This window comes from Propithecus coquereli, unplaced genomic scaffold (assembly GCF_000956105.1).
Source record: "Propithecus coquereli isolate 6110/MARCELLA unplaced genomic scaffold, Pcoq_1.0 Scaffold89, whole genome shotgun sequence".
NCBI lineage: Eukaryota > Metazoa > Chordata > Mammalia > Primates > Indriidae > Propithecus > Propithecus coquereli.
Genome location: NW_012155173.1, coordinates 540,572 through 566,013, shown reverse-complemented (window position 1 = coordinate 566,013; position 25,442 = coordinate 540,572). Strand labels below are relative to the sequence as shown.

Sequence of the window (25,442 nt, the reverse complement as noted above, 5' to 3'; positions counted from 1 at the left end):
GAAGAAAACAACACATAAAGCAAGCGATACTTATTTTAGTATTTGAGTGATTTTCTTTCCCTTCCTACTATATTCTGAATTTCTCACACTTTCTATAATGAGCACGCATTACTTTTTTGGCAAATGTTTTGGTGCAATATAAAGCATGTATTACTTTTACAATAATAAAAATTAAATTTCACTTGTTAAAAAGAATTATTAAAAAAAAGCAAATACCTGTCTTTTTGTCGTGTAATCTGCCAAGATGTTAAGTAGCTTATAAAATACCTCGAACCAGGGGAGATAGCTGGGGGAAGAAGAGAGGAAAAACACAAAATATTAGTATGCAGGTCAAACACTTTAACCAGGACAGAATTCAAGACTGATACATTTCAGTTTTTCTCTATATCCTGAAGAGTCTTCCTGTCGGACTGAGCTGGAAACACAGACTGGTGAAATGCCAATTATTTCTGAGAGTTTAAAAAACTGCCTGTGTCGGGCAGAGGATTGAACGTCCATTATAAATTATTCCCGTGGCTCAGAGCTAGAATAGGTTCATAGGGAAGAAATTCAAAGCAGACTCTGCAATCGGGCACCACCTCTGAGTAGCCCTGCCGGCCATTCTCAGCACACCCACCCTTCCCAGGAAAGCTTCTATTCTATTTCTTATGATGGGACACACACAGTACTCCCACTGCAGATGTCTGCACAGGGTCCCCTGAGCCAGAAACTGCCCATGTTGCCCCAGCAGGCATTCTATGTTTCATGCACCCTCCTATTTATTTCAGGATGGGCTCTAAGTCTCTGTCCCCACTGCTTTCCACCAGGTCTTGCCCAGCGCTCGCCTTAACTCCGACAACCTGGCTGCTGTCCTCACCACTGTGGGTCCAGCACTTTTGTGGCTCCTGGAACGGTCTTCCTACAATGTAAATCTACATCACACATTGGATTAAATTCCTGCAATGACATCCCATTGCTACAGGATCCAGTGTACACTTGTCAGGATGATTTTCGAGGCACCTCACTGTCAGGCCCTGACCACCTCTGGCTGTCCTCTCTCTACTTCCTCATGTACATGCTTCTGTCATTCCTCCCGCTTCAGGAATGTCCAGGAGTCCTCAGCCTGCCTGAGCTGGCATACGCATCCCTCTCACCTTCATGGTCTCGTCCAGCTGATTTCCACTCATCCTCCTAATGGTGCCCCACCCCTCTCACTTCAAGCATCCTAACTCCCTCTTTTCTGTGCTGCCCTGGTCATGAGCATACTGCTATGACACTCCCTGTATGATGCAGTCCTCTCTGGCGTGTCTGTCTTCTCAAGAGACTGCACGCAGACTGGGAGGAAGGAACACACCTTTCTTCACTTTGTCTTCCCAGTGCCAAGAACGCAGCCTGGCACACCATCCGTGCTCAACGTTTACTGAATAAAACTAGACGAAGAGTAACAGTAAAGGCACATCAGTACTACGGAATTGTTGAACAGTACTGCCACCCTCAAGAAGTTTTGCCACTTACTTTAAATGGCTTTATTCTCTACAAGGAACTTTCCCAAAGCTACATCAGACAGGCAGGTGAGAAGACTATTGTACCAAGCACTTGCTGGCCTGGTCACGTCCACCTTGCTGAGCCAGCAAGTCCATTACTGATAGAGCTGGACACGATGTAGAGCACAGATGTGACGTCCTGCCAGGGAGAGGGGAATCGCCACCCTGCGCAGATTACTGGCTGTACCGCTGAGGGTGATAAATGAAGTGAGAGGCAACAGAGAGGACAGATAAAGTGCACAGTCCTTTATCATGAGTGTCTGTCTGAAGCCAGCACATGCTACTGTAAAATTTAAGTAGCTTATCAAAATATACTGATAAGCAACTTAACTTTTCACTTCTATGACAGTATTATCACTTACGTTAATATGTTTCAATCAGCTCTGGCAGCTGCATATTGACTATTACACAGCAAATGGCTGCTGCCACTTTACACAGCATTTACTTTGGCAGAGCAATGTAAACATTCAAGAGGGATTAGGGAGGAGATAAGTTTCTCCCTTCCTATTCTGTTAAATAAACCTCAGTCGAGTTAAAAGCCATTATAGCAGAAACAAGAAATCCCCTCAGAAGAAAACTCTTGCACAGATTAGAGGACTCTCAGTAAACAAATTCGATCAAGGATTACAAATTTTTTTTCCTGAAAGCAAAATACCACTAGTTAAATTCAGCAACTGAAAGTCAAGAAGGAGGTGGGGAAAGGCAAGAAGAGAAAATTATTTCCTTGCAAGGAAACTGTGACCTCAAGTAAACGAGAGAAAAGCGGAGTTGTTTTAGGAATACTTGATGAAGTGACGTGGGCCAGGCTGATGGTTCAGGACCCATCAATGTGGTTTTGGACAACTAGGTGCAACTGACCAACACAGCTTGGGCACAGGAGCTCCAGCCTCAGCGTCCTCACCTGCCTCCAGGATGAAGGAGGTAACGTGGTGAGGCCCGCCTGGCCCACAGCACACAGCGCCGGTCTCACACTCAGCCTCAGCCTCACCAGATCAACTCTTTCCGGCTGCGCTAAGCAGACCGTTGGCCGCGGGAGGTTTCGCTGTTGCCCTGGAAGTCAGCCATTGCTTTCTCCCTTTGGCCCGACCGGACACAACTGTTTCCCACATGTCGTCCCCTGTGCACTGACAGATGACTATCTAGTGATGGCAGTGTTAAGGTTTTGAAACCCAAACCCGGCTGTCTTCTTCTTCAAAGGGTCCCTGTTTTCCCCATCGGGAGGCCAGGTTTCACAGGGGGCTTTCTCCAGCGGCGTTTCCCGTGCCGCTTCATTAGCGCCGGCGACTCGCGCGGCCGCCAGGCTGCAGGTGAGGGCGTGGAGACCGTCCGCCATTCCGTGCGCGTCTGTCATCGTTGAGTAAACAGCACTTCCCAGCCCCAAGACAGGAAACAAACACTCCATTACGCTTCTCCTGCCTGGACATGCAGAGGGGCACAGACGCCTCTGGTTTGCCTCTACTCGCTGCCTTGACGTAACCCCCCGAGTCCTCACTGCAGGGCTGCTACGTGGTGGTCCACAGCTGGGGCAGAAAGACAAGTAACAAATGGGCTCTGCACTCAGGAAGACCGTGGTCCCAGTCAGGAAGACAGTAGCAGTCGGGTGGGAGGAGCTGGAAATCTTCCCCAAGTGCCTTACTTAGTGCAGGCTGTCCGACTGATTTAGAAAACTGCAGCGGAGCAGCACCAAGACCCAGTCAGAAGATGGGGGAGGCCCATGGGGCGCAGCCTGCTTCCGAGGTGCTAGCCTGGGTCCCAGCTTCTCACACCAACTCCGGCCCAGGTGCTTTGTCCCAGCTTTGCCCTCGCTCCAGGCCTGACAGGCGAATAGAGAGGCTTCCGTTTTGCATGAGGCAGTGCAAAGTTTTTAAACTTGAGAAGAGCTGAGGTAGCAGCACCGTACTCCTACACACTCTGCCTCGCTGACACGGGCACCACGGGCCCTTGCAAGTGGTGGGAGGGCAGGTTCTAAAGGCAGCACTTAACGGCAGCAACGGCCCATGGTCAAAATCACCCTTGAAACGCCCTTAGTTGCCCTCAAAATACAGCATTGTTTGTGTAGCTACAAAGCAGTCAGACTGAGTTGGGGTGGGGACATGCTGAATGTAAACCTTCTGTTTAAGTCTGTCCACTTGAAACTGCTCACTCTTGAGCTGAACTCAAGAACTGAGTCTGACTGAGGGCAGATGATTCACTTTTCTAATCTCACTCCACCGAATGGTCAGGATAACCATTCCCACTGGTGTGCACACATGTATGATTGATCTTCCATAGGTTAAGTGTGTATATAATGAGATTCTACTTCTTTGTCATAGTACTAAAGTAGGAAACCATTAAAAATTTTAAAAGCTCTCCAACTTCTCTTTCTAGTAGTCAGTTCAAAGCCATTAGATGGGAAGCACCAGGCAACGTAGGGGTGGGTTTGGAGGGCCATTGGTGGCAGAGTGGGGTGGCAAAGGCCGACCAAGTTGAGGAAGGTGGCCGCCTGGGAGGATGGTAGTCTGGAGCAGGATGTCAGAACTCACATGAGGAGAGGAGGCTATCCTCCTGGAGGGGCAACTTGGCACAGGGTGTGAAGGCCCAAGTGGGGTGAGAAGGGCACCCAAGGTGGGGTGATTGGGCACAGTGTGTTGGGGCCCAAGTGGGGTGAGGAGGGCTCCCTAGTAAGGGAAAGTCAGAGCCCAAGCAGGATAAGGAGGGTGTCAACACAGGGGGAGGCCTGGCTTAGAGTGTCAGAACTCAGGAGGGGTGAGGAAGATGTTGATGCAGGGGTGAGGCCTGGCACGGGGTATAGGAAGCATCTATATGGAGTGGAGGGGACTGACCAGCCATGGTATTAGAACCCAAGAAGAGTAAAAAGAGCATCTGGAAGGCAGTCCAGTGTGGGATGTCAGAGCCTGTGGGGCAGGAGGGCTTCCATGAAGGGTGGCCAGGTAGAGTCCAAGTGGCCTAAGAGGTCCACTGTAGGAGGGGTGGCAGTGGCCCTGCCTAAGGGGTCATAGTCCCAATAGGGTGAAGGAAGCAGTGCCAGGTGGGAAGGGAGCTATAGCAGAGAAAGACTGGTTACACACAGAGGAACGGATCAATACTGATCAAGCAAGTAAATATATAATGGGAACCAGGTGTCTTAGTGTCAGAAAAGAGAGTTCCAGACATGGATAGGGAGACAAGAATAAACCCTGTGGTGTCCAATTGGAATTGGATGTAACTTTGTGAAATCATGGCATTCAATAGATAAGTAGTTAGGTAAACAGAGACAGATAAAAGAAATAGAAATACAAATGTATGTATTATACATACACACATATGTGTACATATGTGTTACACAGATACATATTCTCTAGTCTTAGCCCTGCAAAGAACTAGAAGCAGAGATACTCCAGTTACAATGAGCACACTTAGTGCCCTGATTTTGGTTTCTAAATACCATTCTCCACTAAAAGGAACTCAGGTACCTTAAAGAAATGTCTGATTCCAGGGCTGAGGCTGGGAAATGCTTTGTTGTGCTAGGGTGGAACAAAAAAGCAGTGTTCAATACATGATCGGAACATACCAACAGGACACAAAAGCTAGTGAGGGGGGCTCCCACTGACATCTGCATGCGCAATGGCGTGATCGCGTGCAAGAGATGAGGCTCGAGGGGCAGGCAGGGCCAGACTCCATAGGGCCTGGCATATGCCAAACCGATGGGCCTCCCCTGCTTTATTCTGTAATCAGCAGGGAGCCAAAGGGACCATTCAAGAGGAATAACATCCTGAGATGAGCATTTAGAACCAGGTAGAAAGTGATTATTTCCCCTCACCTTAACCCCGGTATACTTCAGCCCTATCAGAACCAGTGTCCACTCTGCTAGCCTAACAACAAAATCTTAGATACTATAACCTAGTCGTCCACCTAATTTGAAAAAGATCAATATAACGCTTTGGTTCCCCTATAAAAGAGAGACAAAAACAAAAGTAATCTACGATAAAATTTTAAGACTTAAACACTCAGGCACCATTATATTAGAAGATACAACGAAGTAGTGCCTCCCTCGGGGGAGCTCGTGGCAGAACTGCTTCTGCTCATGTCTGGACTGATGTATTTAAGAAGAGTGACACGGCCTTTCAGTTGTTTTTGGTGACTTTCTATTGCCTGAGGAGCTCCTGAAATTTCACTTGGGTCCTCAAAGAGAGGAATGCCCTTTTTCTTACTTCCTGTCAACATTTGTCAGATGACAAAGCATCCCTCGGTTAACACTGTTCAGCATTCAGTATTTAAAGCAACCAAATCCTCCCCACGTGTTAAAAAGCAGAGCAGCGGGGCATATGCTGGGGATAACAGACTTGAGTCCAATACCCCCGGCTTTCAATCTCAGTGCTGCTGTTTCCTAGATGTGACACCTCAGGAAAGCAGTCTCTCAGAGACTCAGTTTCCTCCTCTATAAAAAGATGTGTGCCACCTAATTTATGTACCCGATGTACACGTGACACACCCAATCCAGCGCCTCGAACATTCTTCCTGCCGAACCCTCTTGCCAATCTTAGCTTTGGGAAGCTCACTTTGAGATTCCCGACACCTGGGACAGAGGCTCCTCCAGCACTCTGTGGGAATTCCTCATGCCCCACAGTCACCCCAAGCAGACAAGAAGGCAGAAGCTGTTGTAAGAGGAAAATACCAAGGATGTGACTGCTTAAAACAGAAAGTCCTCACTCAGCCCATCCAGTTTGACCTAGCATCTATCCCTACTCCTCGTCAGTGTCTCAGTTGGTCAGACATCTATAATAAAATGCAAACTGACCACAAAAGAAAACTATAACTTTTGCAAAGGAAGCAGGCTTTCATGAAGCCCATGTCAGAAATGCTGGACACCTGCTCAGAGTTGAGGCAAAGTCACCGACAAATGAAGACCTGGCTGCATTAGACCAGTCAACAAGTGATGAAGAGAAAAAGCAAGAAAAACAAGGATAGTGACATAATAGTCACATCAAAAGAAAATGATTTCAATATCAAAGGATAAGAGAGGCCTTTGGGAAACTGAAGTCCTCAAATACTTTTGGAAAAATTACTCCTTTTATGATTATGAATTTATGATTATTTTATGTGAAAGTCAAATATGAAGTGTTATGAAGTCGGAAAAATTATTACCTCCTCCCCTCCAAACTTGACTCATTATTTATTCTTTCTAAGAATTAATGCACCACTGGAATTAAAAAATATTTTGTTGAAATAAATTTTCAAAATTTTATCACTTTTTCTAGATAAAATCGTAAGTTCTTCCTCTTTTTGACTATGAACTTTTGATCCCCACTTAAATAGATACATTTTATTCCTAGAATATAAGGACCTCCTGAGTTTTCCCTACATTAAAACTCACCACAGTTTATAACACATGTTGTCTTTTACATTAGTGTTAACTCCATGAGAGCAAGGATCATGACGGTGTATTGACTATTTAACCCCTAAGGTATGCCTGGCACATGTTAGACACTCAACAAATCATAGCTTCCCTTGGCAGATGTGACTCATCTCTGTAGTTTCTACTAAGGCCATTAATTACCACTAGAGCTATACAGTAATGGTCAACAAACTCTTTTTGGGAGGTGGGGATCCAAATTTAGCAGGCAGCATATTGGTTAGGAAAATGACCCAGGAATCAAACGATCCCTGCCAGTGTCCTGCTGGAGTCTGTGACAAATAATTAGAATAGAGCAAAGAAATATTCAAAGTAGATCAAGGCGTACCCATAAACAAGATTTCTTGCTCCTTGCCCGTTCACCCAACACAAGTAAACCCCTCCATCTACTTTTTGTTCGTATTTCAAGTGCTATGGGAAATATCACAAAACCAAGCTGATTACTTTCATCTGGAAACCTAACTTTTCAAGCATAGGTGAGCTCTTAAAATTGCTCAAGAATCCTCTAATCTGTCAGTGCAACAGGCCTCTTAGTCCACCCTCCCCCTTAATCTGCTCCAAACCTTTTCCTTCTTCTCCCATTCCTAACCCACTTGCCCCACTCTTCTCTCCAAACTTACCGAAAAGAAAAGCTCTAACATGCACTTTCCTACCTTCCACTCCCACACTTCTAATCCCTTCCCTGTCCCTACTAACTGGAGGTAGGAAGCAGGGAAGATCCTAGATCCTAATTGCACCGCCTTCTTGAAGTCATATCTTCTCCCCCATTATACTCCGCCAACAAGCATTCCCACCTTTAGGCACAACAGAAACCACCTGTGTGTGCTGGTCTACAGTTCTCAAACTACAGCCAAGGTGTACAACCAAGGTGTACATGTTTTTCCCTAGGGGAAAAGCATACCATACCTTCCTGAGCTGACTTCATTAGCTTCAATGAACATTTCCCTAGAATTTGATTGATGTTTCCAGTCCAAACATCACACATTTCCAGATCATTCGTTTTCAGATGTTGAAATCAATCACTCATCTACCCACATACTCCCCCGATGTTTGCAAAGACCCACCCATTATGTGTCTAGCACTCTGATAGGTACTTGGGGGAACAAGATCCAAGTCTCAGTGTTTGAAGAGCTCACAATCCAAAGAGGGAAGCAGACATGCTGGGTCAGCGCTCTGATAGAGGTTCACAAAGGGAATAGAGAGGTTCCAGAAGGTCTTCCCAGAAGAAGTGACACTTTGCTGATCAACTTTGCACCAACCGCAAAGTCAGGAAGCCCACCTGGGTTAGAGTAACAGCTCTGTTACTTAGTAGCTGTGGCCTGAGCCACGTGCCTCCTTCCCCCATCTGTGAAATCAGGATGTAGTATCTACCCTCACATGGCTGTTTTGAGGATGAAACACGGGTGAATGCACCTACCACTGTGCCTGGAACAGGGTAAACTGTTTTGTCTTGATAATACCACACTCTTATTGCTAATAAGATCAAAAGTCAAAGAAATCTAAATAAGAGAAAAACACAACCCCCTTTGGGAGATCAAAGCCAATCTTGCCCAATCTGGGCATTTTGTTTTGCTTGTAACTAATCTCAAACTGTAAATTTATTATGGTATCTAGTTAAGCTCAAGAATCTCTGATTTATGGCCATAATTAACATCCCATTGTGATACCTATCATATCTATGCAGGAAAATATATTGTACGTACTGAATTAGTAGAAATATTAATTTGCATTAGGAAAAAACACAAAAAAAATCTCCCATAAAACATCTGCGCTTATATAAATCTCCCCAAACATACACTTGGATTTGATTTTGGAAACAAGGCTCTTTTCTCTCTTGATGGGTATTCAATAATTGTTGCTTTTAGAGAGTGGATTTGTCGTCTTCTTTTCTATGACAGTATTACCGTGATTGAAGGAGATTGCTCAGGAGGAAAGCACAGAGGCACTTTTCTGCTATCACCGGTGAAGTGTTGGTAACATGAGATCTTTGGAATAATGGCCCATGCACTGACAATTCAGTGTAATTCTCGATATTTTCCATTGAGCCCAGAGAGGGTGAGCATATAGGCCTTTCATCATTTTCCTAAGAGAGTTTATGATGCTGCCCACTCTTGTATTCACACACCTGCAAGATTTTCCCCATTCAGAGCGTATCATTTTATGGTTTAAATTACCACTGTAATATAATGTAATGGGTTAGTGAGGTTCTAACCAAGGCCCACCTTACTGAAGCTTTCATAGCCTAAGAGAGAAACACACTGTCTCTACTATAAAAAACACAACAAAGGGAAGAAATGGCTAAACAAGAAGTCCTGTCCTACTTTCAGTAATAAACAATAGAATTAATTATCCCACTGAGATGTCACTTGGTATTAGTCTCATTTTAGAGCTAGAAAGTGGAAGCTAATGGGGAAAGGGAGGGAAACATTTATCAAGTGTTAGGTGCTTTGAAATATTACTCTTCACAACTCTGTGAGATGAATTATTATCCCATGATACAGATGAGAAAACTGAGTCTCAGAGAGGTGAAGTGACTTCACTAAATGACACAGCTACTAAGAGCACAGCTCAAACACAAAACTAATCCAATATGATTTCTAAGTCCTACTCACTCTAAAAACCATAATATTAGTTGTACAATATGATCAGGTATAATGATCAACCCTGAGATTAGAATGTAAAATTCTTACCTTGTAGTCTCACTGTAATGCCCTGATAAAATGGAAACTTGCCTCCAAAAGCCCCTCAGCTCTCAGTGTTCTCAGCAATCCATCTTTGGCTGCCTCCCAACAATTCAGTGTGTTTTCTTACTTTGCCAGCTCCAGGGACACTAGTCATGTGTCAGCTCTTTATTGCTTCAGGAATTAGTGTACATGTTATATTCAGAAACACAAATATAAATAGCTCGATTTAAAATGTTTTAATCAAACATGGCAGAAGAATATTTTAAGTTTCTAGTGCTTCATGTCAAGACCCAATGCCTCTGCTACCCTAAATGTGTATTTTTAAGAACATTTTCTAGAAAAACCAAGGCCTATGTCTTAGATTCTTAAACAGACTGTGTTGCCTTTTTTAATTTAAAGTATAAAGCTTTAAATGTATGCTTATGGTGACAATTAAGGAAATGCTAGATTAGACAGGGCATCAGATTTCCACAAATAGCACTCATTTAAGTTCATTTCCACCCCAGATCTCTGCTTGAATGTTATATCATTCAATCGCAAATCTCTCTATAAAAGTGTCTGGCTGTCTCTTAAACCCATTTAGGCTCTATGCTTCAATGCCTTTCCTTGGCAACTTTTTCCATATGCTTAACTTCTTTCAGGGAAGCAGTTCTGTCTCAATTCACAGAACAGCACACCAATCAACACAAGCAGGCAGGCAGGTAAAGAAAGGGAGGAGGAGAGGCAGGCACACAGAGAGAAAGTATCATATGAATGAAGCTGGTCCAATAAAAGTAAAATTTTAAAAGGCAAAGAGTTTTAGGCCAAGAGAAAATGAACCTAGCACCTACCCCCAAGCAATCAGAGAGCTCTGAACTTGAATTTATAACCCAAACACTCTGTACCATATGCAACTTGAGACACACAACTGGTAGCACTACAGGGGATTTATGACTTATGACTTGTTCATATTTAATTTGTAACCAAACACTTCCCCTTCCTCTTAGCTACCTTAGAACTCCTGATTAACTCTTGTTTTCACAGGTCAGAGGTTAAATAAAGGAAGGGAAGCATTCTGGGGTGAGATTTCCCAGAGCACCACATCCAAGAGTGACCCTGTGCAAGGAACATTAAAATAAGCGATAAGGCTAGAGATTGTTCCAGACAGCTGACGTTCAAAGCCTCCTCCGGTACGAAGCAGAACCTTTCAACTAGAGAGTTGGCAACAAAGACAGACAGGAAAAGGGTCTGCTCTCAAGTTACCTTTAGTGACGAAGCACCTCTTTCACCAAGAGAATTTTCCCAAAATGTTTTTGGAAGTGAAACTGAGGGCTTTGAGGGAAGGTAAAGCAATTTGTGCAAACCTAGCAGTCCTTCTCCTTGCTTCATTCTGCAGCAGGAATCTATCTCGCCCACCAGATTCTCCTACTCTGAAGAAAACCTCCACTGCTATCTAATTTTGTAGCAGACATGGGCCAGGCTGATGGAAGCAGAATTCCTTGTGTAAAATCAATCCCATGGAAGCACAGCCACACTGCTGAAGAGGGTTCAATCTGTCCAACTACAAGATCCACCTAGTTCCGAGCACCTTTACTGCTGTGCTACCCATGATGCACCAGACAGACAAAAATATTCGTAGCAGAGGCACCCTTTGTTCAGGAATTACCAAATGCCAGGAGCTTTACTTGCAGTTGCTTATTCCTCCTCACAGAAATTCTAAGTAGGCACCATTACATGCCCAGATAACAAATGAGGAAACTGAAGTGCAGGGAGGCTAAGTCGCTTGCTCAGAGTCACAAAGCCACAAAGTAGATAAGGGTGGAATCCAGGTCTGTGTAACTTATGAGTAGGTACTTTTCTGAAAAAAATCTCTCTCGGGGAACAGTATCAGTAACGTGTACATTAGCACATGCACTTTACATTTGATTAGGTGTTTTCAAATTGTTGTCAAAATGGGACCATCAGTAGGCTCATTTGTTTTGTAGACATCATTTATTCATTCCTTTGATTAACTCATAGACTAATATAAGCCAGGCACTGGGTAGAGAGTTGAATGAGGCATAAATTCCACTAAAGTAGTTCCCTGGCTTAGATTTGTACATGAAACCATTATGGCATTAGGAATGATCTGACAGAGGGAACAAAAATGAAACTTGGAAAACCTGAGAGGTAACGGCTGGGCCACCCTGGAAAGAGGTAGGGTGTGCCCTCGCTCTGCACCACAGCCACGTGACTGCCACAGCATGAAACAGGCAGTTAGCGCAACTGAGCCCTATAACGGAACCAAGGAACCCAAACGCCAATGGTCTGCAGAGCTGGGCATCCACGACAGGGTGACTTAAGTTGGAACATAAAATTCCATTAGTCACTCTCTGTTGTGACCCTAATAAAACTCCTGATCCTCATATCAGCCCCTCCTGGTTTTTAAAATAATCTTTATGCTTATGACTTTGCTTTATTGTACACCAAGAGAAGTAGTCCATAATGTTACAAAAGCCTAAAACCAGTGTTATAAAGCTCCCTTAAAATATGGCTATATTTATAAATTTTTAAAAAGAAACTCTAAAAACTAAACTTTAGAGAAAGGGTACTCAATCAGCAAACCTAACAGAAATTGGTTTCTCTGATATACATTCATAAACTCATACAGTATGAAAGAGCAGGACGGTTGCCTTTTAATGAATAACTACTAAAAATAGAAAATTAAAATGAAGGCCAGAAAATATATACATGAATCATTTTTACTATATCTTTACCAGCATTAAACATTATAACTTAAATTTTTTGGTAAAATATTTTAAGTGGTAGTTATTTATTATTTATAATAGCAAAATATACATACACCGCCCCGCCTCCAAACATATGCTAAGAGAATGGTTAAATAGATTATAGTAAGGCCGAGTGCGGTGGCTCATGCCTGTAATCCTAGCACTCTGGGACGCCGAGGCAGGAGGATTGCTTGAGCTGAGGAGTTCGAGACCAGCCTGAGCAAGAGCGAGACCTCGTCTCTACTAAAAATAGAAAGAAATTAGCTAAACAATTAAAAATATAAAAAATAAATTAGCCAGGCATGGCAGTGCATACCTGTAGTCCCAGGAGGGACTATCGGGAGGCTGAGGCAGTAGGATCGCTTGAGCCCAGGAGTTTGAGGTTGCTATAAGCTAGGCTGATGCCACGGCACTCTAGCCCAGGCAACAGAGTGAGACTCCGTCTTGGAAAAAAAAAAAAGAAAGAAAAAGATTATAGTAAACCCAGGAAACAGAATATTATGTTTTAGAATATTTTTTAATCATATGGAAATTTAATCAAATTTCCCTAAAATACTATACATTGAAAAGAAGCAGTATACACCACTATGTATCATATACAATGACACACAATCATAGAAAGACTAGAAGATAAAAAATTAATAGTGGTTATTTCTAGGTTATGGGATTATAATCTTTTTTTCCCTCCACATTCTTTTCTATATCTTCTATGGCTTAGGTATTGATCATGCAGTGCCTTAAAAAGTAGGAAAAAAGTTGTCTTTTAAGTACTCTGTTTTATTTATAATTGCAAATACTTGGAAGCAACCTAAATGTGCAATAGAATGATTATGATAGATTATGAACTATCAAAATGACGGAATATTATATTAACATATTCATTACGATCAGACTGTAGAAAAAATATTTAACATAGAAAAACATTTATAATATGTTTGGATATAAAAGCAGGCTCTATAATATGTACAAATGAGTTTTTCATTTTAATTTTTGTGTTTTCCTATATTCTCCAAACTTTCTACAATAAAACGTGTATTACTTTTATTAACTATTAATAAAAATATCCTCCCTTTTCTTTGAAAAACAAAACAAAACAAACCAGCCACATGTGTGATTCCTCCCTCTCTACCAACTTCCACGTGGTCTTACTGAAGGGGAAGGGAGGCGGATTGGTCAGGGAGAGCAGAATGAAAGCAGCAAGAGCCTTCCTGCTTCTTTAAGTGTGCTTAATAACTGTGATGACCCAGTTCCCAAACAGGCTCTCTGGACGAAATGGAAGTTTGTACTCTTTAACAAACTGGTCACACGAGAGCCTCGTGCTTTTCCCCCTGCACCATGCTTATCATGGATCTCAGTTCCAGGGCAGAGGTGGTTAGCTAATAAGGTTTTCAGTGACCTTTCCTTAATGTGGGAGCAGTCAGCCTCGATAAACCCTGGTGGGCTTCAGGAAGAAAGAGACCTTCACTTATCCAAGGCCACTCTTAGTTGAGAAGGGGCAAAAAGGGAGGTCGGAATCTATTTTTCCCTGTTAGATTTTGAGGCCAAACACTCAAGGCTGGATCATTCATACAAATATTTAGTAAGCATCTATGTATGCCAGCCCTGTGCTAGGCAGCTAGGAGAAATAAGTGAGCAAGACACAATGCTGTCTGTCCTCAAGGACCTCTACGTCTCTTGGGAATACAGACATGGAAGCGGTTAACCACAGTGCAATGCGATGACGCTATGACACAGCTGGGCACCAAGAGCTGTGGCAACACTGGGGAAGGGTGTCTCAACTAGACCAGGGTATCAGCTGAGGAAGAGGAGCTAGATGAAAGAGAAGTATACTTCCATCTGGAGGGAATGAAACATTACCAAGGCACAGAGACAAAGAACTACAAACGGCTCAGGTGGTTGGATCCCAGAATAAGGGTGGAGCAGGGTGTTTCTTTCTGCAAGTTTTTTAGAAGGCGAGGATAGAGGTGGAAGGAGGAACCTTGGTAGTAGTAGATGAGACTAGAGAAGCCCAAAGAGACTGCTTGTAAGAAGTTTTACGTGCTGGAATAGGGAGTTTAGCTCTTTTCCTGAAAGCAAAGAAAGGTTTTAAGCAGAGGAGGGATCAGTTTTGACTTTTTAAAAGAATGCTTTAGCAACAGAGTAGGGGATGAACTGAAGGGGGGAAGTCTGACGCCAGATAGACTCAAAGGTTTTAAGGCCGACGTAGCTGGCAAAAGTCCTTGAGGAAGAAGGAGGTTCTAAAAGTGAGGGTTTCTGTCAGCCATCTTTTAATTACCGAATCCAATTTTAAAAAGGACTTGACTCTAGGAGAAGAGGGCTAACAAATGAGCTCCTGTCAGGCAGAAGGTCACCTGCCTCCCTCAGAACACCATGCGATATGGCAGGAGAGGGAGGCAGGCGGTCCAGAGCGACAGGAGTGGCTCCCCACCAGAGCCGTCACTTCATCTCCCCAAAAGGGCAATACTTCCTGTTCACCTAACAGTGAAATGATACACACAGTTCATAGAACCACAGGTCACAGAGTGTACCAGACACTCAAACACGGGTAGCTTCTGTTATTATTTTTAGGTAGGGGATGCCTACTTGCTCTCCTAGGAGAAAGAGTGGTTCTCAGCCTCATTTTGAATAATTGTAAATGCCTTTAAAATACTGAGTGCCACAAGCCTATGGATACTCCAATTATTTTTAAGATTGTATCGGTCACAAAAAGAGTGGGCTGGGCCAATAGGGCTTTTAAAAACTAACATTTATTCACTTAACACAAGACAAAGATTTCATTTCGAAGACAGAATAAAAACAAAGAAAAAAAAGATAGGGATCAAAAATGTGTCACCAGCATATTTTCCATCATTCCTCAATGAATGACTGTTCGAGCTAACACTGCGAATAATTCCTTGTGCTTTCCTGACTGAAAAAAACAGCGTATATTGTTCTTCGTTAGCTAATTAAATAAAACTTAACCCTAGAAGATTTAGTACGCTACAGCGACATAAAAGATAGCAAAGGTAATAAGACTCTAAGAGCTATCGTTAAACAAACATATGGATGCTAACATTTTTACCTTTTACAAATGTTTGAACTCAATTTTTATGGCTCTAAAATAGAGCAGCTTCAGTTAATTTAAAGACCAGTTCTGCACGCCAAGCCATTTAAGGGATGGAAATGAAAATATTTGGCACTTCAGCTCCATCAGGCATTGTTTCTACTCCACACCTTAGCTTTGTGAGGTGGGTATTTTCAGCTGTAACTTAAAGATAAGGGAACAGGCACAGAGTCATGGAGTGGCTTGCTCAAGATCACCGAGCTTAGTGAAGGGGCAGTCAGGATTTGAAGTAAGGTCTCTCTGGGTCCAGAGTTCATGATCCTTTTTCTCTTTTTAAAATCAACTTTGAATTATAGTTTACATAAAATAAAATCTACCCATTCTATGTGTACATTTAGATGAGTTTTCATAACTGCATACAGCTGTGGACCCACCACCCACAATCAATATATACAACATTTCCAGGATCTCAAAATGTTCTCCTGTGCCCTACCCAACTCAGTCCCCCTCACTGAGTGCCTATTAATGTATCACAGCTCTTCCCACACTACACTGAGATCATGTTTCCCACCTGTCCTTCCCACCATCTCTACCTTTTTAAAATTCACTTTTTTTTAACACAAAGTAAAATTCACTCCCGACAAATGCATACAATGATGTAACCGCCACAGACAATCAGGATATAGAACACTCTACCACACATCACCCAGCTTGCTTGTGTTGTCCCTTTGTAGTCAACTCTTCTCTCAATCTCAGCCCGTGGCAACTACTAATCTGTTTCCTATTCCTATCATTTTGCCTTTTTCAGAATGTCATAGAAAAGGATTAATACAGTATGTAGCCTTTTGAGTCTGGCTTCTATCATCTTTTAAGCCACACTGTATATTTTAGCTTTTTTTCTCCACTGCTGACCCATGAAGGACAAGTTTTAATAGTAACATAGTCCCACGAGCATTCCCATGTATCACAACTCCATGGTGCTGGCTGTCGCTCCATCCCAAGTAAGGGAATATTACAGGAACACCTTCAGTCCATCTAATGTATTAAAATAGTATATCATTCACAAACTTCATTAGCTATATTATTTAATACTAATAAATTATTTGTGATACATTGCTCAAGAGAGTGAAATAAACCAAGTCTGTCTACAACTGGGGTTGAGAACCTCTGTTCTAGACCATGTTTTTTCCTAGGTGAGAAATCGTGCCCAGTCCAGAGGTCTGGCCATAACACTATGGGTGGTACCAAGGGTTTGCTCCATGACCAGGATGGTAGAACCCAAGCTCTTTGCCACTTGGCCCAACCTTCCAAGTGTAGCCAGTTGTTCTAAACTGCTCAACTCTTATTTTGTAGCAGAAGAAACTGAGACCACAGAGTATAAGGAACTTACCTAGAGCCACACATTGCACAGCCAAAAGGAAAAACCCGGAAGTAGGTATTTCTGTGCTACCTGAATGGCAAACCTCTAACATTAATCTTTTCTTTCTTTCTCTGCTCTATCTCCTACCATGGAGGGTGCAAAAGAACATGGTTTCTCTTGTCTGACAGAATGTACAGTGGGGTAGTTGCTGCCTTCAACATCTAGAAGTGTCCTGAAACAAAATTTCAATTGGATTCCATAGGGAATTCCCACAGTCTCTTACTAACCAGGATTTGAAATAATGTCTGCTTAGCTCCAAAGCTGATGCTGTTTCTGTCGACCGTGCAGTTTGATATCTACTCTGACACCCATTTGGCTTAGTATTCTATGGCTCATTTGGTCATCAAACATTCATTGACTGTGAAGCCCTTTGCTGGGTCCTGGGGCTAACAGGTGAATCTCATGCAATCTCTAGTTTCAAGGAGCTCAGTGTCTAGTGGGGGAATCAGGCACATAAATCAACAAGTGTAATTACCGAGATAAATGCTATGAAAGAAGTACGCACAGGCACCAATTATCTCTCTCACTCGAGTGTGGGCACACACCCGTGGCAGACTACCAACCCCAGCAAATGTGACAGAATTTCTTTCAGCCCTAACAGGGGTTGTTAATGATTCTAAAATTAAATAGAAATGGTCACGTAAAACGATCCTTTTTTTTTTACAGGTCAGTTGAATAAAGACTACTGGAGCACACAATCCAATAGTGATCCCTAAAAAAGGCTACCTGATTTTTGTGAACAGTTTTCTTCTTAGTCCTTTTTCTGTTAATATAAAAAACTGGCACCTTTGTCTGAGTCCAGAATGTAAAATCAGGAAATAAAATGGCAAGTCTTACAACTGTGAACTTCAATCAGCTCATTACAAACCCAAGAGACATATTTGAATGCATGTTGCTACATTCATTTACCTATTCTGCTCAGCCATTCAATTACACGATTTCAGATTCTGTATTAAAAATACAGCCATGTTTCTTTCAAAAGCTGGTATTTCGAGAAAAGTGATTAGAACAGCATGCTATGATACGTTAATACAGTGGTTTCATTTAATGGACAATGGCAGTTTCTGAAATGCTGCCTATACTTTAAATTATTGCACTTAGAATTCATGACTATAAGGTGTCTCAACTTTTTTCTTTACTGCTGTACAATACACTCCACGGCCACTGTGAATGCAAACAAAACACATTATCAGAAGAGTTTTGTTAGGATTTGTAATCTTAAATCATTTTTAAAGGTTGGGAGTGGGTACAGTAGGTTGTTCAAATCATATAAACACTGAGAAGGATAAAGCATTATAACTGAGAAGAGTAAGACTGGGAGAGAAAAGGCTAAAGCGAGAGAAAAGGCTAAACAAGAGAAAAGTCTAAAAGCAAAATTCAATGTTTCCTGGCCTTCAAGAGACAGGGCACAAAAGAAGAGATGGAGTTTGTTCTAACCAGAAGCAGCTGTTGCTCTTCGAATTAGGAAGCATTCCTAATGAATCAGCAGTTCTTATAATAAATACACTCCCCTTTGAAATGTGAGGATTCTGCTATGAGAATTTCTTTTGATATATTTTTTACATGAACTCATTAGACACAGAAGAGGCAGGGATTGAGCTTGTTCCTTTCTAAATTACTATGGCTATCTTATCCATATCATGTCCTCTCAAGGTTAGTTAGACCAGTCACAGGAAAACAAAGAAATAAAAACCATAAAACTGAAAAGGTTTCCAGTCACCAGCACCCTTTGTGGATCACTCCTAATAAACTTTGTAAGGTGCTATGTAACAGCCACATCTTACAAAATACCTGCCACTACACTAACTAGTGCCAGTTAAGTTTAAAATGGAAATTAGAGATATATGAACAATTTAAGAGGCATTCCTTTTGCATTAAGAGGAATTCCCACCTTCCAACATGGTGAAGATCTGCTTACAGAGCCTATCTGTTCCCCAGATAATCTCATTTGCCATTTTAAGAACAGAAAATAAAAAAAAAAAAATGCACACATGCATATTTATTTCATCCCCACCTAGGTTCCATATTCCTTTTTACTTGAGTTAAAAACAACCATTTTTAATAGGTTTCTCTAGGCAAAAATCACTGTGTCCCCAATCAATACAGACAGAAAGCTGATTTGTAAGTACATCTTCCCATATTATTCTACTCACCAGCTATCTTTCTCCAACTTTTAATCTGACAGTCTCTCTCCCTCTTCACTCCTCCCCCTCCCCTTTTGTGGTGGGTTTCCAGGATTCTTGGAGCCTCAGTGCAAAAACCAGGAACCCTGGAAGGAGTTATGGAGTGACACAGGTATAAAGGAGAGACTATTAGAGATGGTGTGTCTGTTTTCTCCTAAAACCAATGGTACTTATGCCTTAAACTTGGAAATGAAAGCAAAAGGACACTCTAAACATGAACACAATCTGTAGGCTGCTTAAAACAACCTTTTTCACAAATAGACAGGATCTCCGAGCTCACTTAGACCACTTTTGCTCCCCAAAACCGGTTAAGAGAATGTAAAGGATAGGCAGACTGGCAGATAAAAGAAGTTAAAGACCAAGAATATTTAACTCTATCATTATTATATCATACAGAAGAGGCAGAAAGAAATAAGTAGCTCCTTAGAGGAAAGACTTGGATAATATGGGGCTGGGGGTGGGGTGGATTATGCTGCTTCCTGTGCGAAATCATAACCTGAATAAGGTGGCGGGAGGGTAGATCCAAAGAACAAATTGAAGAGTTATGAAAAAGAGATCCCTCTGCTCAAAGATCAGTGTGTGTTTATATTCTGAGTAATTCAAAAATTGGGGCTCAGAAAGGCTCAGGGAATTGATCTGAGATCATTTGATAAATGTTAGAGCTCTATTTGAACCCAAGTCTCTCCAGCTCCAAAGCCACACCACCATGTTGCCTCCCTAGTGACTTCTAAATCAACAGACGTGATCCTGCTCACTGGGCAACACTTCCTCTTTAGGACATCTCACTTGGTGATAAAGCTCTAACTTACTGTCCTCCTCTCAGTTGGGAAAAACAAGGCAGGCAGGGGTTAAGTCACTTGACCAGCATCACATAATTTCATTTTAAAAGTGGGACTCAATGTCCTAGGGGACAGATGACTAAAATTATTTCTCCTTTGTCTTACAATCTGATTATAACCACTGAATATTTAGCTCTACGGAATTCCCTTAGACTTGTTCCCCTGCAGATTTGCATTCTCACAGAAATGCCTACCTTTCTACCTTAGCCTGGTGCTGATTTGGCCCAGAGTCTTTCATTAACCAAAAGAACAGCTCGGCAGTCTGTGCACTGCTTTTGCCCTACATGATATGCTGGACAACTACACTGGCTTTGGAAATATTTCGTTCGACAAAGATGGATCAAATATATAAAGGACTGGCAAAGAAGTTCAGACATTCAAAATGTAAATGATTTCTACACAAAGATATCTACCTCAGAACTTCTTACGATGGCAAAAACACTGTAGACAGCCTAAAAAATGGCAGTATATTTTTCTCAGGTACTGGAATAAAACACAATTATAAATCTAAGTTTCATACATTAGAGATAGGCAAGTTACTTAACCCCTGGTTTCCTTTTCTTTAAAATGGAGCTAACTACCTGAAAGAGTTGTCATAAGGATTAAATGGTAATATAAATGTTTTTGCTCCATGGGGAAAAAAACCCAAGCAAACAAACAAAAAAGGATTAAACAGTAAAATTCACGTAATGTGCTTAGCACAGTTTCCAGGTGGAAAGTGATCACTAAATGGCAGCTGCTATTACTATTGCTACTTCCAATAGCAGAGAATCATTAGGTAAAATATAGAACACATTTGTGACTTACTATTAAGTGGCCATTAAAATGTCCTTCTGATAGAAAACTGTAATGTTATAAAAACACTTATATGTAAAAAAAAATCAAGTAAAAAACATTGATCTCAAAACATGCTAATTTTAAAATATGTACATATGTATTATCTGTATATTACACATATTATTAGAAAAAGACTAAAAGGGCCAGGCATAGTGACTTACACCTATTCACCTTAACACTTTGGGAGGCCAAGGCGGGAGGATCACTTGAGGCCAAGAGTACAAGACCAGCCTGGGCAACATGGGGAGATTCTGCCTCTACAAAAAATAGAAAAATTAGTTGGGCACGGTGGTGCGCTCCTGTAGTCCCAGCTACTCTAGAGGCTGGAGTTTAAGGTTGCAGTGAGCTATGATAACGACACTGCCAAAAAGAAAGGAAGGGAGGGAGGGAGGGAGGAAGGAAAGAAGGGAGGGAGGAAAGGAGCGGAACGGAAAGGAAAGGAAAGGAAAGGAAAAGGAAAGGGGAAAAGGAAAAAGGAAAGGGGAAAAAGGAAAAAGGACAAAAGAAAAGTAAAAAAATACTCCACAATTTCTATCTTTGGGTGGTGGAATTTCTTCTGTACTGAAAAAAAAAATATATTCATCCAAAAGTCAGTTTCATTTTCTGTGGATATTCAGCTGCTCCATCAACAATTTTTTTTTAAGAGACAAGGTTTCACTGTCACCCAGGTTAGTGTGCAGTAGTGCAATCATACCTCACTGTCATCAGCATTTTTTAACAGTCTATCCTTTCCCCTTTTGAATTACATTGGTACCTTTGTTAAAAAAAAAAAAAAATTGATTCTCTATTGTGTTCCACTGATCTATATGTCTATCCTTGTGCCAATACCATAATGTCTTAATTAATGTAGCCTTACACTAAGATGAGATCAAGGTAATCTGTGTCCTCCAACTTTATTTTTCTTTTTAAAAATTATTTTGGCTAAGTCCTTTGCCATAAAAATCTCCATATAAATGTTAGAATCAGCTTGTCAAATTATGAAGGGGAAAAAAAGCCTAGTGGTATTGCATCGACTCTATAGATCAATTTGGGGAGAACTGACATCTGTATCAGTAACAGTCCTCCAGAGAAACAGAATCAATTTTGTGTATGTGTGTGTGTGTGCACATGTATGTGTGTGTTTATGTATAAAAGAGATTTATTTTAAGGAATTGGTTCAGGCAAATTCAAAATCTATAGGGCAGGCCAGCAGATTAGAAACTTAGTAAGAATTGATGTTGCAGTCTTGAGTCCAAAATCTGTAGGACAAGCCAGCAGGCTGTAAACTTAGGAAGGATTTTATATTACAGTTTTCTTCTCCAGGAAACCTCAATTTTTGCTCTTAAGGCCCTCAATGGGTTGGATGAGGACCACCCACATTATGGAGGGTGATCTCCTTTATTTAAAGCCAACTCATTATGAATGTTAGTCACATCTAAAAATACCTTCACAGTACCATCTAGACTAGTGTTTGACCAAATAAATGGACACCATAGCCTAGCCAAGCTGACATACAAAATTAACCATCACAACATCCTGAGAACATCGAATCCTTGGATCCATGAGCATGGTTTAACCCTTCATTTATTTAGATTTTCCTTTAACATATTTCAGCAATGTTTTCTACTTTTCAGTGTATAGGTCATGCAAATATTTTCTTCAATTTCCCCTTAGTATTTCATATTTTGATGCTATTATAAAATCCATTGTTTTACTAATTTCAACTTATGATCTTAAAACCAGTTTCCTTACCTCACACCATATATAAAAATAGAAATGGAAGAAAGACCTAAATATAAGACATAAGTCTATAAAATGTTTAGAGGAAAATATGAGAAAATCTTTATGCTCTTGGGTTATGCAAAGATTTCATAGAACACAAAAAGTATGAACTATAAAATAAAACTTGATAGAGGATAGAGCAAGATGGCAGAATTGGACTGTCTAGCAATCACCCCCAACAGAAACAACAATTTGAACAAATATCCATGCATGAAAAGAGCTAAAGAGCTTCACAAAAGAGCTAAAGAAACCAAGCGACAGATCACAGTGCCTGGTTGGGCATAAGAAGACAAGACACATTGAAGAGAGTAGGAAGGACAGTTTTACATTACCTATGTCACCCTCCCCCAACACCAGGCAGCAGGAGGAAAAAGAGGTAAGTAAGTGTAAGACTTTGCTGTGGACTCAATACTGTGCCCACCACAGTAAAACCCAGCATCATGCAGATCCCCAGGGCCCCTTATTCCAGGCTGTTACCCATGGTCTGAGCCTCTAGACCCATCCTGGTGCCAGGCAGAAACCTGTAGCCCCTGTGAGACAGATTTGAGTTCTAGCCCACATCACCGCCAGTGGACTAGAGCAGCGTTGGTCTCTGAACAACCCACAGTGACAGTCAAGCCTCAATGTCCATGGGCTTCAGGTACACCCTAACACTACACGAGCCTTGGTGGCCATGGGCTTAGGGTGCCACCTAGTGCTGCAATGGCTATAGCGATCACCAGCTTAGGAACTAGACCAGACGACTGGCCCAGAATCTCTGAACAGGCTTACTTTTGAAATTCCCAGACATAGCTAGACTGCAAAGACTGGAATATCTACTTCTTCAATGAACAGACATTGACACATAACCATGAGGATCAAGAAAAATCAGGGAAACATGAGGTCATCAAATGGAGAAAATAAGGTGCCAGTGATCGACGCTAAAGAGATGGACAGGTATGAACTGCCTGACAAAGAATTCAAAATAGCTATTTTAAGGCAGCTCAACAAACTTCAAGAAAATAGAGACAATTCAATGAGATGAGGAAAACAACAAGTGACCAGAAGGAGAAATTTCACAGAGATTGAAAAAAAAAAAAAAAAAAGACAAATTCTGAGGAGCTGAAAAATACAATGAACAAAATAAAAAATGCAACAGAGAGCATCAACAGCAGACCTGATCAAGCAGAAGACAAAATTTGTGAACTTGAAAACAGGTTATTTGAAAATATACAGTAAGAGGAGAAAAAATAAAAAAGAATGAAAAGGAATGAAGTTAGCTTAAGAGCAAAGACATGAGTCATTGGCATTCAAGAGGGAGTAAAGAAAGATAAAGGGGTAAAAGGCTTATTTAAAGAAATAAGGGTAGAAAACTTTCCAAACCAAGAAAAAATATATAAATATCAAGGTACAGGAAAAACAGTCTCCAATCAGAGTCAATTCAAATAAGACTACTCCAAGACATATTGTAATCAAACTGTCAAAAATCAAAGACAAAGAGAAGATCTTGAAAGCAGTAAAAGAAAAGAAGCAAATAACATATAATAACATATAAGGGAGTGCTAGTCTCCTAGCAGCAGACTTCTCGGCAGAAACCTTACCGGCTAAGAGACACTGGGATGATATTTTCAAAGTGTTGAAGAAAGAACATGGCCAACCAAGACTATAGTACTTAGCATTTAGGTCATTCAGAAATGAAGGAGTGATAAAGGTAAACAAAAGCTGAGGAAGTTCACCACCACCAGACCTATCTTATAAGAAATGCTAAACGGAGTTCTTCAAGTTGAAAGAAAAGTACACCAATGACTAATACAAAACATCTGAAAGTATAAAACTTACTGGTAAAAGTGAGTACACAGTTAAACTCAGAATATTCTATTACTGTATTGGTGTTGTATAAATCACTTATATCATAAGTATGAAGATTAAAAGATAAAACTATTAAAAACTAATAACTACAATAATGTGTTAAGGGATATGTAATATAAAAAGATATATATTATGACATCAAAAATTCAAAATGGGGGGAATAGAGTTAAAGTGTAGAGTTTTTTTGTCTGTGTGTGATTAAAGTGAAGTTGCTATTAGCTTAAAATAACCTGTTATACTATGTTTCTTGTAAGCCTCATGGGAACAACAAAGCAATATAACAGAAATACCAAAAATTAAAAGCAGAGAATCAAAACATACTATTAGAGAATATCACCTAATCACAAAAGATGACAGTAAGAGAGGAAAAAATAAAGGATCTAAAAAGCAACTAAAAAACAATGAACAAAATGGCAGTAGTAAGTCCTTACCTAGTAATAATTACCTTGAATATAAATGGATTAAATTCTCTAAGCAAAAGATACAGTGTGGCTGAATATACAAGCACAATCTAAATGCTGACCACAAGAGACTCACCTCACCTGTAAGGACACACATAGACTGAAAGTGAAGAGATGGAAAAAGATAACCCAAGAAACTGCAAACCAAAAGAGAGTAGGAGTAGCTATACAGTCGTGGATTGCTTAATGACAGGGATATTGCTGAGAAATGTGTTGCTAGGCAATTTTATCACTGTTCAAACATCATATAGTATACTCACACAAACCTAGATGGTATAGCCTACTATACACCTAGGCTATATGATATAGCCCATTACCCCTAGGCTATAAACCTGTACAGGATGGTACTGTACTGAATATCATGGCATTTGTAACACAATGGTAAGTATTTGAGTATCTAAATATAGAAAAGGTAGAGTAAAAAATATGATATAAAAGATTCAAAAATGGTACACCTGTATAGGCCACTTAACATGAATGGAGCTTACAGGGCTGGAAGTTGGTCAGGTGATTGAGTGAGTGAATGTGAAAGCCTAAGACATTACTTTACACTACCACAGACTTTATAAACACTGTACACTTAGGCCATACTAAACTTATTTTAAAAATTTTCCTTCTTCAATAATAAATTAAACTTAGCTTACTTTAACTTTTTTATTTTATAAAGTTTCAAATTTCTTTTAAATTTTTCATTCTTTTGTAGT

At 41.0% G+C, this 25,442-nt stretch overlaps 1 protein-coding gene across 1 annotated transcript in view; it reads right to left on the bottom strand.

Annotated features, from left to right (window-relative positions):
* Positions 1 to 25,442, bottom strand: part of DENND1A (DENN/MADD domain containing 1A) — a 567,888-nt gene that overhangs the window by 288,097 nt on the left and 254,349 nt on the right. The window contains exon 6 of the mRNA XM_012664446.1: positions 217 to 286. Coding sequence (XP_012519900.1) covers positions 217 to 286 — 70 coding nt within the window. The remainder of the gene's footprint in view (positions 1 to 216; positions 287 to 25,442) is intronic.